General features: G+C 53.1%; 1 protein-coding gene across 1 annotated transcript in view; it reads left to right on the top strand.

The window, feature by feature from the left end:
- CUNH6orf132 (chromosome unknown C6orf132 homolog) overlaps positions 1-16,323 on the top strand; it is a 29,372-nt gene that overhangs the window by 1,956 nt on the left and 11,093 nt on the right. The window contains exon 2 of the mRNA XM_054568756.1: positions 8,812-8,918. Within this exon, the coding sequence (XP_054424731.1) occupies positions 8,812-8,918 (107 nt within the window). The remainder of the gene's footprint in view (positions 1-8,811; positions 8,919-16,323) is intronic.

The raw sequence follows: 16,323 nt of genomic DNA, 5'->3' as shown, positions 1-16,323 counted from the left end.
CCCCCTGCCCCACAAGCCCCCCACCCCACCACACACACACACTTCTCTACATTTTTGCCTGCACTGGGCTGGCTGCTGGTGGGGGTCATTCCCCCAGTGAGAGAAATAGGGGCACGGTGCCGTCATCTTCAGCCAGCTGCGCCGCCTTCACCAGCCTGGGCAGAGCTGGAACCTGGGGCTGCTCCTCCCATTCCCCGGTTGGGCCGGGTCCCCAGCTGACTCAGCCTGGCTGCACTCTGCACATGGAAGGCTGGGAAACAACGCGCAGCTGGCAGGATGGCTCTGCAGTGTTTCTGGGGTGTCTTCCCCTGCCCCTCTCCCCTGGTGCTGGTGGGTGTGGCAGAGGTCTTCCACCCTGCCGAGCAGGACAAGTACTTGGAGTTGGCGATGAGAGGGACCAGTGTTGGGGATTCTGTGATGTGATGGAGATACCAGACCTGCCTTGGGGTCCTGTCTCTGTCAATAATGGAACTAGCTACTCTCTGGACCTCAATTTTTTCTTCCGTTAAATGGGGATGGTGTCCAGTCTGCCTACAGACGGCGGCTTGAGGTGTGTATGTGGCAGTTCTTTGAAGAGCATTAAAAAGAAATGCCCTAAAGCAAGGATTGGCAGATTATGGACCCAGCTCAAATCTAGCCCATGGCCTGTTTTTGTAAATAAAGTTTTATTAGAACGCAACCAGCCTTGCCCATCATTTCCATATTGTTTACGGCCAATTTCCTGCTACAATGGCAGAGTTAAGTAGCTGCAGTAGAGATTAGATGGCCCACAAAACTGCAAGTATTAACTAACTGGCCCTTTATTTTTGCCGGTTCTTTCCCAACCCTGAGCACTCCCTGCCTTTGCCTGCTTCAGTTTCTCTTCCTAACATTTCTGCAGACCAGAGGGAACTGAGGCATGAACAGCTATCCTAAGATCTTATCGGGTCCCTGAGTCTGTGACATTCTCTTCAATGCTGGTGGTATCCAGCCCTTGGAGAACAAGTGGTAGGATGGAAGGGGGAAATCAATCTGTGTGTGTGTAAGGGAAGTAAGGAGTAGCCGCTTGCTCTGTGGCTACAGCCTTGTTGTGAAAATCTGTTTGCACAAAGGTAGTCTGGGTGCAGCAGGTAAAATGCGGTCATGGGAAGGTGGTGACAGATAAATTTTTCTTTAAAGAATGTCCTTAACATTTATTCCAGAAACTTACTTCACGTGAGGGCTTCACTCACTGTAACTGCTATCCTAATTAAACTGCCTGCCTTCCCCCAGCCCGTGGAAGCCTCTTCGGCTGCACAATTCTTTTTCAAATGCACAAGAAAGCAGAGAGTTGGAACTTTGCAAATCCTTTGGTTCGCAGGCCAGGCCTGAATCCACGCAGCCTCACCAGCCAGGGCACGGGTTCTGCGGATCTTTGCAAATCCTAAGATGAGGGTTGAGCTGGAGCAGCCTGAGACCCAGTGCTCTGGACCAGGCCCTTGTCTTTTGGATTAATTGAGCCATGCTACTGCCACCCCAGCCCACTAATGGGATATCTGGCTTGCTGGGGCGCTCTTTTTCCCCCCTCCAATTGTAAATCACCTTTGTCACAATGACTTAGGACGCTTATTTAAAATGCAGATTTCTGGAGTCCCACCTCAAGCACCTGAAGTCATAATCACTGGGCTGGGGCCCAGGGTCTGGATTTTGACTGACTCCTAGGTGATTCTTCTGTACAGGAAGATTTGAGAACCCTGGCGTTTCCCTCCCCAGCTTTGAGCCAGGTCCATAATCTGCCAGGTTGGAAGTTGGGCCATTCTCTTTCCTCTTAAGACTTCCTGCAAGTTCCAAATAAATGTGTAGGAACTGCGACCAGCCCCTAATTAGGAGAGCCCCAGTGCTCTCCAGGGGCTGCTGGTTCTGCTCGCCCTGCACCTGTGTCTCAGGCCAGGCTGAAGAGTGGGAAGCTGTGGACCCCAGGAACTGAGCATTTTGGGGGTTGGCCAAAAAGCCTGTATGGTTTTTTTCTGTAAAATAAAAAAATATTTTTCATTTTCACCAATAATTATTGATTTAGACATTTTGAGTGTGTTGGCTATCTCTTTCTATTGGCTTCTAGTGGGCAGAGGTCAGGGCTGTTGCTAAACATCTTCTGATGCATAAGACAGCACCACAGCGAAGAATTATTTGGCCAAAATGTCAGTAGTACCAAAAACTTGGCAAACCACTTTTGACACGTTCAATCAGTCACGGAACCTCTATACACTGCACATATCTTTTTTTGCATTTCAATTGCATTTTTACCTTTCTTGAAACAATAACACGTAATACACTGAGAACCTTGTGTATTTTCTTCCATCTTTACTATTAAATGGCTGCATAAAAATTCACCAATTTTGATAAGTTTTTTTTAAATGCACACTGATATGACAGCTGTCACAATACAATCTAACAAAATTGTTTCAAATGAAGTTAAAGACAACCAAGCACTATTAGAGCCATCGTGCGGAAAAACACTAAATGAACTTTTTGGCCAACCCACTATTTCTCCCCGGGGCTGGGCTGGCACCCTCTTGCAGAGAGCCAACCTGTGCAGCGCAGGGTGTGAAGGAGATTGTTGTTTATTCCCGTCCCCTGGAGGTGTGCTGTGGTTTGCTGGTAGTTAGAACACACATACACACCCTTTCTGCTGCCCCATTATATAAGCTCCTCTTGTCTCCATAGTTCAATTCAGAAAGACAGACCCTTCCTTGACCACTGCAGACTGGCTACAGGGTGCCCTTCTCTCCCAGCCAACAAATTCACAACAATAATATCATTATCAGTTATTTCTTGAACCAGGCACTCTACTGAAAATTATATGTGTTGTCTCAACTGAGGAAACGGAAGGCTCAGATGGGTGAAAGGACTCAGCCATTTCAGGTCAGGGCAGCTCAAACAGTCGAGTGCACCCTGGGACCTTGCTAAGACGGAGGGGGACTGCGCTTTCCGCTGGCTCCCGGGTGGAGGCCTTCGGCAGGACCGCAGACCCTGCTTTGAGTGGCGCCTCCCTCCTAGCCGGGAAGCAAAGGGCCTCTTTGCTGCGCTCTTCCCCCTCCAGTCCCTGCCCCCAAGGCTCATGCCTCTCTGTTCCCCCCTCCTCTGCTCTGTGGCTCCCTACCCCACCCCAGTCCTGCCTTCAGTGTCTTTTCTGCCCTTGGACAAAGAACTCTCTCTGGTGCTAGGGTCAGGCCTGCTGGGGCTTGCTGGGACAGACTGGCCTTTTCAGGTTCCTGTCGTATGGATCTGTTAATTAGCAATAAAGGGCCTCATTAATGCCATTGTGGGTCATACTTGTATGCCCCCCAACTGCTTCCCTAAAATCTGGGGATCCCCTAGTAGCCAAGGATTTGATGCTCCATCTCAGTGGGCTAGAGGTGGAGGTCTGTTTTGGGGTTTGGGTTACACTGGGTCAAAGCAGCAAACTCCCACAGCTAAAGTCCCATCCTTCCTAAGCCCCTGGAATCCGATTAGACTGGTGGCCAGTGCTCCTGGGGTCGTTTGGGGGATCCCAGCAATTTGGGATTGTACATCATCGCCCCAGCCTTTGTCCTGTCCCTGCTAGCTTCTTTCCCTCCCCCGATTTTGGCCGCTTCCTGCAAAATAGGAGTAAGTATCCCCACTTGACAGGTGGGGAAACAGCCTGAGAAGGTGCCCGTGGCCAGCAGGCGTGGCGTGGAGGAGCTGGCGTCCTGACTCCTGGGTTCATTTGTTTCCTCCAGGCCTCGCCAACTTTCTAGTCTCACTCAGGAAAAACAGGAGACCCAGGGAAAAGCTGCTGGGTCCCTGCATTAGTTCCCTCCTGTGCTGGCCAATACCAGAGGGAACCAGATTCTAGAGTTAGATGCCTGGGCCTGAATCCTAGCCTCTTTTACTCACCACCCATGGGACCTTGGGCAGGGCGCTTAACCTCTCGGAGCCTCAGTTTCCCATCTGCAAAGTGGGGATAATAAAGGTAATAATAAAGGTTTGTGTAGGATACTTGGAATAGAGCCTAACTCGTAATACAAGCTTAATAAATGTCAGACATTTGCATTTTGATCATTAATATTTTTCTAGTTCGGACCTGTCTAGGATTTCCGTAAAGAGCTAAATAACCATCCGGACCTCAGCCTCCATGGAGACCCGGGGGGAAACTTTGGGGCTGGGAGCATTTTCCCAGGTTTCAACCCTGAACTCTGTGGGAAGAGAAAGGCCCCAATACCTGGCAGGAGGCTCCACCTCTGGGGGAGAAGGGAGAGAAAAGGGCTTGTGCCCAGCTCTCAGCTTCCCCAAAGCTGGCCATTTCCCCCTCCACTTAACACTCATTTACATACACATGCTCACACACACATATGCAGCCCCAGACGGAGGGGACCAGGTTGGCCCATCTGAGGAGGGGCAGTGAGCCATGTGCCTGTGGGTGACGCCCTGATTATTTGTGCCAGCAGCCCGGCTCTACAAGTCGGGGCCCTGTATGGGCCCTGGCACCCTTGCTTCCCTGTGACCTTGGGCCAGCCCCGCCCACTCTGGGCCTCCTCCTGTCCTCACCTACAAGGAGGGTGGCCTCTAGTGTCCAGACTCAGAGTTCCCCCTGACAAGAGAAGGAAGGGCTACGTGCCTCCCAGGTACAGGTGTTCACCCATAATTTGCCAGTGACATGGCCTCATTCAAGCTCAGCCCAAACCCTTGATGTTGATAAGCAGCCCTACCCGTTAATGAGCACAAATTATCTACTAGGCCTTGTGCCAACCTGTTGCACACTTGCTCCCACTCAGCCTCACACCAGCCCACCCAGTAGGGATCATTGCTCACGTTGACACAGAGGAGGAAACAGCCTCAGAGAGATCTAGCACCACTCCCACGGCCCCACAGTTTGTAAGTGATGGAGCAGGGACTGGAACCCAAGTTTAGGTGAGCTCTGTACCCGTGCGACCCATACCCGTGGCCTCGACCTCGCATCCTGCCTCCCCGCCCAGCTGAGGGGCTGTGGCCTTCTCTGAGCCCCTGCAGCCTCGGGCACAATGTAAACACCTCTCAGGCCAATGGCAGAGTCAGAGCGTCCTCAAGGACGCCTGGGAGGAAGGGAGCTGCCGTCCCCAGGCTGAGATCTGAGGTGAAGTCTTCCTGCTGAAACAGGTGTGGCACCAAGAATTATTTCTGAACCAGGTGTTTGGATATTAGGTGGTATTGCTGTGAACTCAAGTCCTTGAGGGAGTGCAAATAAAAACAAAGCCGCCTTCATTTCCTGTCACTCTATGAGGGAGAAATGTAACCACATGTGAGGAACCTTGTGCACAAACCTGTCAGAAAGAGGATTTCATGTGCGGGAAAATTGGGATTCTTTTAATGATCAGGTTTGGGTAAATGGCGGCAGGCCTGGATTTTCTCCTATTTTATCACTGTGTCATTTTTAGGTGAATCTGCCAGACAGAAGCTTGAGTTTTTATCCAGATAGGGCTGCGGCCCCGCTGGGGCCCAGGTTCTGCTCAGATGCTGCTTCCTGGGTCTCCCAAGGCTCCTGGCTGCTGGACTTGCTCCAGGGGTCTCTTGAAGGTGCCTGCCCCCTTTCTCTGGAAGCTTCTGAGTCCCAGTGGCTCTCTTTCCTGCCTTCTGAGTCCCACTGGATGTTCCTCAGCTGCCTCTCTGCTCCGTGAGGCAAGCTCAAAACCTCCGAGACCCCCAAGGGCTCTTCCAGTGGGAAAGGGGCAAGTAAAAGGCAGACACAGAAGGCGTTTCCAAGTTCCAGGGTGGGCAAGGCCCCTCTTTTCTGATTGCGCAGCCTCATTGGGTCCTCAGAGGGCAAGCTTCCCAGCCTCCTTGCTGGCCCTCCTTCCCCTCCTCACGATCCCTTCCTTCCTCAAGAGGCGGCCTGGCCATCCTTCACCTCCTCAGTTGAGGAGGGGGCTGCTCTCAAGGCCTATTCTAGTGTCCCTGACACTGTGATCCCAATGGAGTTTGTTTACTTCCATGGGAAAATCTCCAGGGTTGGACTCTATTGTCTTTCTGTTTAGCTTTGGACCTTGACTTTGAGGCTCAGAATACCCCAGCCCTGACCTTGAACCCTGCAGGACCAACATACATTTATTATCTCACAGTTCTGTAGGTCAGAAGTCTGACACAGGTCTCACTGAGCTGAACTCAAAGTGTCAGCAAGAGTTTGTTCCTTCCTGGAGGTAGTGGGGCAGAATCTGTTTTCTCGTCGTTGCCAGCCTTTTCCAGAGGCCGCCTGTGGTCCTTGGCTCACGGTCCGCTGCCCTCTTCGAAGGCAGCCATGGCCCGCCAAGGCTTTCTCACATCACACCACTCCGACTCCGCTGCCCTTATACCCTTTCCTCCCCTGACTCTCAGCCACACCTTAGAACTGGGAAATGAAACTGGACTTTCAAGAGGTGTCCCAGTGGGGACCCCTCCCCCCACCGCAGCCCCTCCCCTTCGGTGACGTTCCCAGAGAGCAGCTGTGTTCTTAGAAAGGATTCCCCTGCTGAAAACAGCCACACACCGACCGAGGCAACAGTGCTGGTAGTCAAGGCTGAGTCATGGAATCTGTGAGGTGTTTAGAGGGCCCGCCTGTGTGTGGGTCAGACCTGGCTGCGCCCTGATCCCTGCCTGGGCCTGGGCAAGCTGCTTCGCCTCCCACTCCTCCCCAGCTCCCCTCTGTGGCCAAGCTGAGCCTCCCTTCCCTTCTCCTGGACCGCCTACCCTCCCAGCTACATCCTGTAAGTGGTGGGATGAGGAAACCCCCACTTTGGGAGAGACTCCAGCATCTCCACATGCTCTGAGGCTTTGGGCAGGGTATTAGACCTCCCTGCATCCCAGTTTCCTCATCTGTAAAACAGGGATAATGATCATGCAAACTGCACGGGGCTGGTTTGAGAATTAAAGGAATTAATAATGTATAAGATGCCTGGCCTGTTAAAATTGTTCCATAAGTTTTACCTATTATTATATTATTTCTACTGTCACAGTGATCGCCTTGGCCGAGTTGCTTGTTTTTAAAGTTCCTAGAGATACAATAACGGGAGCGGTTAATATCATGATTATTCAGCTGCAGACCCCAACGCTGTGCAGAGATTAGAGACAGGGTCAGCCTAGGGGAGTGTGCCTCTCACGGGGTCCCTGTGTCAGTCCCCTCCCCACCCCCACTACTGCTAAGGGCCCGCAGCCTTATCAGATCTGAGACCCACACAGCACTATCTAGATAATGTCCCCAGAGATCCTGGCGCCAACACCCAGACTCTTGGGAGCCAGAGAGAATCCGGTGGGCTTTCAGAGCAGCTGCCGGGTGTCTCCAGTTATTTCTAAGTGTGTTGGTTTTGGTTTGGCCAAATCTACAATCTCCTCCTCGCTTCCCCCACCCCCCGCCACCCGCTAGCTCTGGTCACCAGCCTCAGGTGTGGAGATTGGCAGCCAGCACTGGGGAATCTGTCTCTGGGAACTGGAGTGTCCTGACATGTGTGGAGCACACAGAAAATGGGCCGTTTTGGCCCCTTTGGAGAGATGGGGAGTCTTAAATGTACGCCTGCCCCTCTCTCTGCCTGGTAGGGCGGCAGACAGACGGCATTCCCAGGAGCTTCCATGTCACATTCGAAGCTCAGGTTGGCCTATGGAAAGCCCTGGCTGTACCGGTAGGAATCGGGGACAGATGTATTCTGCTCTCAGGACCTCCCTGACAAGCCCAGTCTCTTTTGAGTAAACTATTTGGCTTTCTTGCCCTTTTCTCCTAAAGTCACGTGCAAGGGGAAAAGTAATCACCATTCCTTTAATGGTTCAGTAAGATTCTGATTAATTGGGATTTTGACCTTTCTTCTCTTTCTCCTCTGGCTATAAAGAAGGAGAAACTCCCTCATGGCCCGTTCAGTGTATGTAAGCCCCCTTGCTTGTGAGTGACATAGTAAGAGGCTCACTGGTGATCCTTGCCTCTAGGAAGTGACAGTGTGAACCTGAGGTACGACGTGAAATTCTTATCGATGTGTGTTAAAGGTCATAGGAAGATTAGTTGAGAAAGTGTGGCTAGCTCCTCACACCCTCCCCACTGCTGGAGACACGGCTTGGAGAACAGGCCCAGTAACTGGAGGGAGAGAAAGATCCTTCTATCACCCGCCTGCCCGGCAAGGGACCGCATCTGTTGAGCACTTAGGATGTGCTGGCCACCCTTATTCCTCACGACAGTCCTATGAGGTTGGCACTATCATCACTCCAGTTGTACACATGGGAAAACTGAGGCCAGAGAGGTTAAGGGACACAGCCTGTCAGTGGCAGAGCTTGGATTTGTACTGGGTCACGTGGACCCTTCTCTCCTTCTCTTTCTGCTCTGGCCTCAAGGGTGCATCAAACGCAGCCATGCACACAACCTCTGATGGGTTGGGGGTTGGAGGAGCCCAGAAGGTGGGTGCTGGGCCAGTGGGGGCAGCAGGTGGCTTCATCTTCTCTGCTTGTTCCAGATTAGAAATTCAAACACTTGAGAGAAAAGCCAGCTTGTTCTCCTCCCTCTCTCTGAGATAAGCTTTGGCTGGGGGCTTGGCCAAGCTCCCAGGGCCCCAAAGGGAGAGACTTGTGGGAGTGAGGGCTTAAGACCGGTAGAGGGTACAATCAGGAGACAGATGGCCGCTGGGAGCTGAGAGCCCCAGGAATGCTGCAGAAACCCCAAGAAACCGCCCCTTGAATTCTCTCCCAATCCTGCCCCATTAGCACACGCCCCATCTGTAGGGTCCGGGTCAAACAGACAACTGCAGGACCTGGCTTTCTTCACTGGAACTGCAGGGCAGATTAAACTCAGTAGCCAACATGCGTTTGATCTCCCGCTCACCGTCTGCCCTCACTTGTCTCCTCTAGATGGGATTTATTATGGAGACAATCGGTTTGATGTGGTCAGCGAGTCAGGAACAGCCACGCTGAAAGCTCGGCCAAGAGTTCGGCCCCTACTGACCTTCCTTCCACTGGTGAGTACGGTTCTGCTCTGGGGCCTAAGGGTCTGCTCTGGACAGGCTACCTCGGCCACCATGGAGGAGGGAGCCCCACCTGCCCTGGGCTAGTGGACATCAGCCTCACTCTCTGTTCATTTCTTTCCTTCCTGATGCCAACCCAGGGTGGCTACTAGGAGGAGGCATGGCTGAGACTCACGGCAGAAAGGCTGGGATTAAGGGTGTCATCTCCACTAGTCAAAACCCAGGGAGAGGTTATGGGGAACTTGTGTGCAAAGGCAATGTAGTGGTGGGTACCTCTAGCTAAATGGGATTTATATTCACGGTCATTGATGGCTGTTTGCTCCGTACCAGGCCCTGCGTTAGATGCTGGGATGAGAAGGTGACTGAGCCAAGATAGCTGCTCCCCAGGCAGTTCACGAGTAAATAAACAGATGGGGCAGTTGATCCAGCAGTAGGGGTCTAGGAGGACTTCCTGGAAGAGGTGACACTTGAATTGTCTCAAAGGACAAAGAGCAGTCACCCTTGTGAGAAGGGCATTTGGGACAGATTTGCTTATAGGTCTGAAACTGCAAAAAACCAAAAACTCCCTTCTAGAGCCTGTGGTTGGGCTTCTGCTCTTTGACAAGGGAGGCTGCTCTGTGACTGGTTCTGCTTGCTGTGATGAGATTGCCTGGGTTTTCTGGGGCAGCCTAGACCAGCACTGCCCAATAGAAATATCATGTGTGCCTCGTAAGTAATTTGAAATTTTTTACCTTAAAAGAAATAGGTAAAATTAATTTTAATAACATATTTTACTTAACCCAATATATTCAAAAGATTTTCCTTTCAACATTTAATCAATGTGAAAAATACTGATGAGATGTTTGACATTCTTTTCTCATACACTGTCTTTTTTTTAGTTGTTGTTTTATTATTGCTGTCCCAATTTTCCCCCGTTACTCTCCCCTGCCCTGCCCCCACTCCCTGCTCCCAGACTGTTGTCCATGTCCATGGGGCATTTATACTTGTTTAACTAGGCTCTTCCTCTCCCTTCCTCTCTTATCCCCCTCCCCCCTCCCCTCTGGTCCCTGTCAGTATGTTCCTTGTTTCAATGCCTCTGGTTCTATTTGCTCATTTGTTTGTTTTGTTGATTAGGTTCCACTTACAGGTGAGATCATAGGTGTTCACTTTTGCCGCCTGGCTTATTTCACTTAGCATAATGCTGTCTAGTTCTATCCATGCTGTGGCAAAGGGTAGGAGTTCCTTTTTTCTTTCTGCTGTGTAGTATTCCATTATATAAGTGCACCACAGTTTTTGGATCCACTCATTTACTGATGGACACTTAGGCTGTTTCTAGCACTTAGCTATTGTAAATAACGCTGCTATGAACATAGGGGTGCATAGATTCTTTTGAATTGGTGTTTCAGGATTCTTAGGGCTCATACAACGTCTTTAAAATCTGGTGTCCTGCACTTAGAGCATACACATCCCATTTCTGACTAGTGACATTTCACGTGCTCCGTAGCCACCTGTGGCCAGTGGCCACTGCATTGGACTAGAGCCTAAGCAGTCAGCCCCATAAATTCTAGGTTCACTGCTGTCTGTCAGATGGGTCCTGGTGGTGACAACATTGTTACTGATGTCAATGAGGATTTGTACCACCTAGACTGATGAGCCACCAAATCCCAGTCTCCGTTCTCAGGAGCCTGTTAGGCCTCAGGTACCCCACACCTTGGCTGGTGTACCGGCTGGTTCTGCCCAGCACTGCCTAGCACAGCCGCCTCTCTCTGTCACCATTTTTGTTGTTGTTGTTGTTTTCTGGCTTGTCCAACCTCTCCAACTAGACTCTGAGATTCTAGATGGGAGAGAATGAGTCTTACATCTTCCTTGCTATATCCACACAGATCTCTGGAAATACAACTTTGAATAATTTATTTTCTGCTTATAAAAACAATTCATAGACATTATAGACAAACACAGAAAGTACACCACCAACAAAGAGGTATAAAGCAAATGAGTCAGCCCCTACCTTTGTTTCCAGAGGTGCATAAAACTGTTACGGGGGTCATAAAACGCAAAGCAAATGATTTTGAGATTTTTCTTTTGCTGGAGGTATTGCATTCTCTCCTCTCATGTACCCCCTGCAAACACACGCAGAATCAGAGGTCTGAGCCCAGGGCTTACACCCATACCTGTTCTAGTTGTTAAATACGGAAATAAATGGCTGTTGCCCCCTGATTGGCTCTTGCTGTCCTGGGTTCTCTCTCAGATCTGAACCAGCAACCAAAGGGTTAATGCAGCACAGCTGAGTTTATTTTGATTGGCTGGTATCCTGTATGCCCCACCTACTTGGTTCCCTTTGGTGACCAGGGCAAGTCCCAGCCTTCTTTCCTCAGCTCTGGTTTGGACACTCTGGTTAGATCTGGTTTGGGGTAACCAGGGCCTGACTCTGTCCGGAGTAACCGGAGGGGGCTTGGCTGGCTGGCCAGGCTGGAGTTCCTGGGAGTGGTCCTTCCAGGCAAGCCTCAGAGCCAGTCCCAGGACAGGGGGACCTCTCCCCAGCACACTCACACCCCTCCCTCGCCCGGGGGTGAGAGAATGAACTCATGGAGAACTGCCAACTCAAAGGGTCTCAGCACATCCACACCAGCCTCATTTTACAGAGATGGGAACTGGACCCCGATGGGGAAGTTCGCCCCATGCCTTCCGTGCCAGCTGAATGGGGAAAGGCAGGTGGAGCGGCCTCTGTGACAGACACTATTCCCATTTTACAGATGGAGAAAGTGAAGCACAGAATGTGGCAGTAACTCATTTAAGGTCACACAGTTCCTAAGTGGCAGAGCTGGGATTTGAACCACTGCAGCCAGGCTCCAGGACCCAAGCTCTTTTCAAGCCCTTCTACTCTCCCCTCCACCCACTATCTAGAAGCTTTTATCTCCCTCCCACAACCAGCTTGCAGAACCGCTTGCATCTCCTTGTCTGCCTCTCAGAACCCCTGGCCGGCTGCTGGGGCCTGCTGGGCGCCAGGTCCCTTGTCCCTTTCAGGTCACAGACCCCTCTGAGACAGTGATGGAGCTCTGGGACACATGTGCATGATTTTGCTTATAATTTTAGCAGAGGGCTCTTAGGCCCCTGGAAGCCCGTCTATGAGGCAACTTTCGATTCGGAGCCTTTGGCCTGATGGCTCCAATCCCTGGGACATCTCTGTGCTCCTGATTTAGGTCACGAGATACAGATCAACCCCCAAATCTTTATCGCCTGTTCCTGGGTTGAGGGGACTCTGACTCCTGTCCCTTAGGCGCTAGGCCCTGTCCTTTGCTCTCTTCCAGCTGGGGCAGGAGGTGGGGAGAGTGAGGAGCAGCGAGAAGACAGAGCTCCTGTGGGTGTGGTTCACACACAGACACACCCTCCCACACCCGTCCCCCAGTCCGTCCAAGTCAGGGTGGGTGGGGAGTGGCACTGTCCCAAACCAGCCTGGCCTCACGCTTCCCTGTCCTCCCTTCCCATGCTGGGAGGGCACCTCCTGGGCCCTGCTGCACTGGGGCAGGGGAGGCAGCAGCTCCGAGAAGCCAGGCACAGGACCCGCGAGCTCTTTCTGAGCTCTGTCTGGACCTAGGTCGTCTTCCGAATGCAGCCTCACTGTCGGTTTCCCACACAGGCCTGCAAAGGGAAGAGAGGGCTAGATGGGGGGTGAGGACAACAGCAGGTGCTTCTGCCCCCTCCCTGGAGCTTCCTCACTCTGTCTGAGGTGGTGAATTCAGAGGACTAAGACATACTTTCTCAGACATCCAGTGGCCATAGGCCAGTCATTAAAAGGACCTCGCGATCCCTCGGCAATTGGGTCTGGACCTGATTGGTCCCAGAGTAACTGGCACAAGTCCTTGCCCCTCACCCAAGGGAGGGTCTCCCCTGCTGTGACTTTCTCTGCTAAAGTAACTCCCCAGGCCACTGTTAGGAGGCGTGGTCAGCTCTCTGGAGGCCCCCTGAAGCCGGGCCCTTCAACACAAGGGTCACTCCTCGAGCTCTGCTTCCACCTCTGTCAAGGGCAGCATTCCAGCTACCAAGGGCCGCCCTACGTCCTGCTCAGAGAGCTATGAGGAACTCGGTCACAATCAGCAAGCTTCAGAGCTGGGGAGGACCTCAGTGCTGATCCAGATGGGAAAACCGGAGCCCAGGAACGGAGGGTCCTGCCCTGTCGTCGCACAGCTCAATAGAGGCAGCAGTGGGACCAGAGCCCGTATTTCCTCTCCGTCTGGTCCCACTGTATGGACCTGGGCTGCGGGGGGGAAGAATCCTTTCTCCCCATTTGTTTCTGCCTCCAAGGGGAAGCCAGGCCCAGTCCTCAAGCCAGAGCCTGTCCTTAGCTTTCCCGAGCTGAGCTGATAAACAGCTGGCTGTGGGAGGGTTATACTTCTCTCCGGGGTTCCCTCTTGCCCTCGCCTGGTCTGAATGAAACCATCCCCAGGGTGATACATGTGAGGAATTAAAAATTAAATGCCGATGTGGCAAGTTTGGGGAAACTGGCCAGACAGGTCCCCAGCAGTGCCCCGGGCAGTGAGAGCTCACTGGGTCGCCCCACCCTCTGAGTCAGGCAGGCCTGGCTGTGCCCGGGGAGGTGTGAGGCTGGGCTCAGGGCAGGCCCCCACCTGCTCTGGACCCCCGCCTGGAAGCGCAAAGAGGCGACCTGCGTCAGCTGGATTTCTCCTTTCTACTCCATGCCTGCTGCAGGAGCTCACCTCTGAGCTCGAGGCCCAGGCTCCCTTTGGGGATGGTGTAGGAGCTGGGCAGGATGATAGTCTTTATTGGCTTTTGACCGATTTGTGTGGCTGATGTTGGCTGGAAGGGTTCTGGGTGAGGGAGCTCTGTGTGTTCATGTGGGAAACATGTCATGAACATGGACTCCACATGTTCATGTCCAAGACCTGCAGGCAGTGTACAGATGGCGCGCCCACCCCCACCACAGCTCACCCCTCTTCTCCCCACCTGGCTTCTTTCCTCACAGTGAGGGCCTCGGCCAAGAACCTCCCAAGTTCCACCCACGCCCTCATCCTTACCCACCACAGCCACCCCTTGGGCTCAGGGATGTGCACCCGCCAGGGCGGGCCGCCCTCAAGAGCACTGACCGGGGAAGAAACTCAAGTGGGTGCAGGGCCACGTAAGCAGGGAATTCTGGGGCCTCGGTGCCTTAAGAAGGGCGGTGATGTAGGTTCTGTAGGCGTGTCCCCTTGACCCCACAGATCCTTTGCCCTGTAGGGAACCAGAGCAGAGCCCTCCGTAGCACAGAGTCCAGGCAGGGCCCTGGTAGCCCGGGTCTAAGAGCAGTTCTGAGAAGGCAGGCAGGTCCAGAGGAAGACATTCTCATTGGTGGAACTCTCAGGCCCTCAGGAGTGGGAATGAGCTATGGCGGAGGGTGGAGGCTGGGGCAGGGAAGCAACTGAACTCTCATAAAATGCGCACTGGCTGCCAGTCTCAGAGGAGCTGCTCTATGGGGAACACAGGCCCCCTACCCGCTCTCTGCCCCTCAAAACCAGGAAAACACCTGGCCAGGCTTCACCCAGCTGGGGATGTTGGTGCCTGGGGGATTTCCTTGTGGCTTTCACCCGAGGGTCCCATCCCCCTGCTCCCCCAGCCTACAGTGGCGCTCCCAGCCATGCCCGGCTCTAATCTGGCTCGGGGTCATCTCCCTCACCCCCTGCAGCTCTGCACCCCACCCTGAGGTGCCCCAACCAGGCTCCAGGAGGGATCTGGTGAGGAGGTTTGCATTCCACGACGTGTAGCTAAGACTCAGAGTTGGCCCGTGCCCAAGGTCAATCAAGTGTTGCCCATTAGTCCAGCCCTGGTGACCCACCTTGGGGTTTGGCTGTGTCTTGAGGAATCCCAGGCATGAGGATATGTGTCCCAGGTATAAGGAGGCCAAGGGGACAGGGCTGGGGCCATTCTAGGGTGAACTCTGCCCCCCTGAGCCTTGGTGGAACAGCAGGGGGCTCCACCCCCTTTAAGGGTGTGACTAACCTCAACCTCAACCCCCTTTAACAGTGTGACTAACCTCATCCTCCCTTCCTGCTTTTCTCCAACTCTGAGATGTTTATACTCAAAAGGGCAGCAGGGGATTCCCTGGGACCTGACCTTGACATGGGAAGCACCCGTCTCTCCAGATCTGCCAGACGGACACACCCCAGGGGCTGTGCCCGAAGCAGAGGGTCTGAGGACTCTGGCCACTGCTGCCCCACGGAACTCTGTTAGGACCTGGGGGAGGAGAGCCCAGGTTCTGCCCTTTCTTGAGGACTAACTCTGCAGCCTCTCTTTACGTGTGCTGCAGCGTACAAGGAGAGTAGGGTTATCCCCATTTTACAGATGAGAAAAACTGAGTCTCAGCAGGCAAGGGAGGGCACACTTATTGATTATTGACTACGTGTCAGGTACTGCCTGTGGTTGCTCTGGGACACTGGGGTGCCATTAAGACTGCCAGCCTGGCTCCAAAGTTCATGTTCTTCCCACTTGATCTCAAGAATTATTTTTAAATTACTATTTTATTGGGTATTTTTTAATTATGAAGGAAACAGAAGTTCGTTGTTAAGAACATAGCAATAGAGATAAGTATAAGGAAGAAAATAAAAATTCTTGGAACAGCACCCTTGTCCCCAACTTCCCCGCAACCAATCATCGCTGGGTAATTTCAATATACTAGGCTGCGATGGCTTTTAAAGGGCTGCTTGACTGAGCTAGGTGGGGAGCTGGCTTGTGCCCCTCTGTGAGGTGAGTGAGGCGACCTTCGCTTCTGGGTGCTGTCCTGGTGTAGGGGAGAGGAAGGGCTGAGGCTCGGCTTCATGTGGAGCGCCCCTCCCGCACGGCTGGGGCTGGACTCTGCCCCTGGCCCTGAGCAAGGGCTGCTCAGAGGCGGCTGGGCAGGGAGTGGCCATGGCCATGGCTGGCCGCCCACTGGCCCGTGGAGGGAGGCACCTGCTGGTGGGCCTCACAGAGACACTCAGATGCTCATTTGCATGTTGGCAGCTTGTTTCCTCGCTCACAGGCTGGTGCACCTCTCTCTCCATGTGGGGCTGCCACTCTCTCCCCTGAGTGTGTCTGAAGCGCACGCCCACCCCTGCAGGCAGCACTGGGTCTATCATTTTCCCAGGGCAAGCGCACCAAGGGTGGGGCACAGCCAGCTCCCCGCCTGACTGCGGCAGTCGGAGGCAGTTGGAGTCCCACGTTTGAGGCCGCGTTGACCTCAGGCCCAGCCCAGCCCATGTGGCCTCAGCGTGTGGCTTCTGGAAGAGCAGCTTCAGGAACTCCTCCTTCCAGGTGTCCTCCTTTTCCTCGCCTGCCCCTTCCCTTCTCTGGAGGCAGAGAACTATCTGGAAACAATGGCAGAGTCTGTCCCAACACCCTGTCATCAAGGGGTGGCCCTGAGTGGCCAGGTCACCACCTACATGGCATAGGT

This window comes from Pteronotus mesoamericanus, unplaced genomic scaffold (assembly GCF_021234165.1).
Source record: "Pteronotus mesoamericanus isolate MK-2021 breed Mesoamerican mustached bat unplaced genomic scaffold, CSHL_Meso_final contig_20, whole genome shotgun sequence".
NCBI classification, from domain to species: Eukaryota; Metazoa; Chordata; class Mammalia; order Chiroptera; family Mormoopidae; genus Pteronotus; species Pteronotus mesoamericanus.
This window is presented reverse-complemented; position numbering and strand designations above follow the sequence as displayed.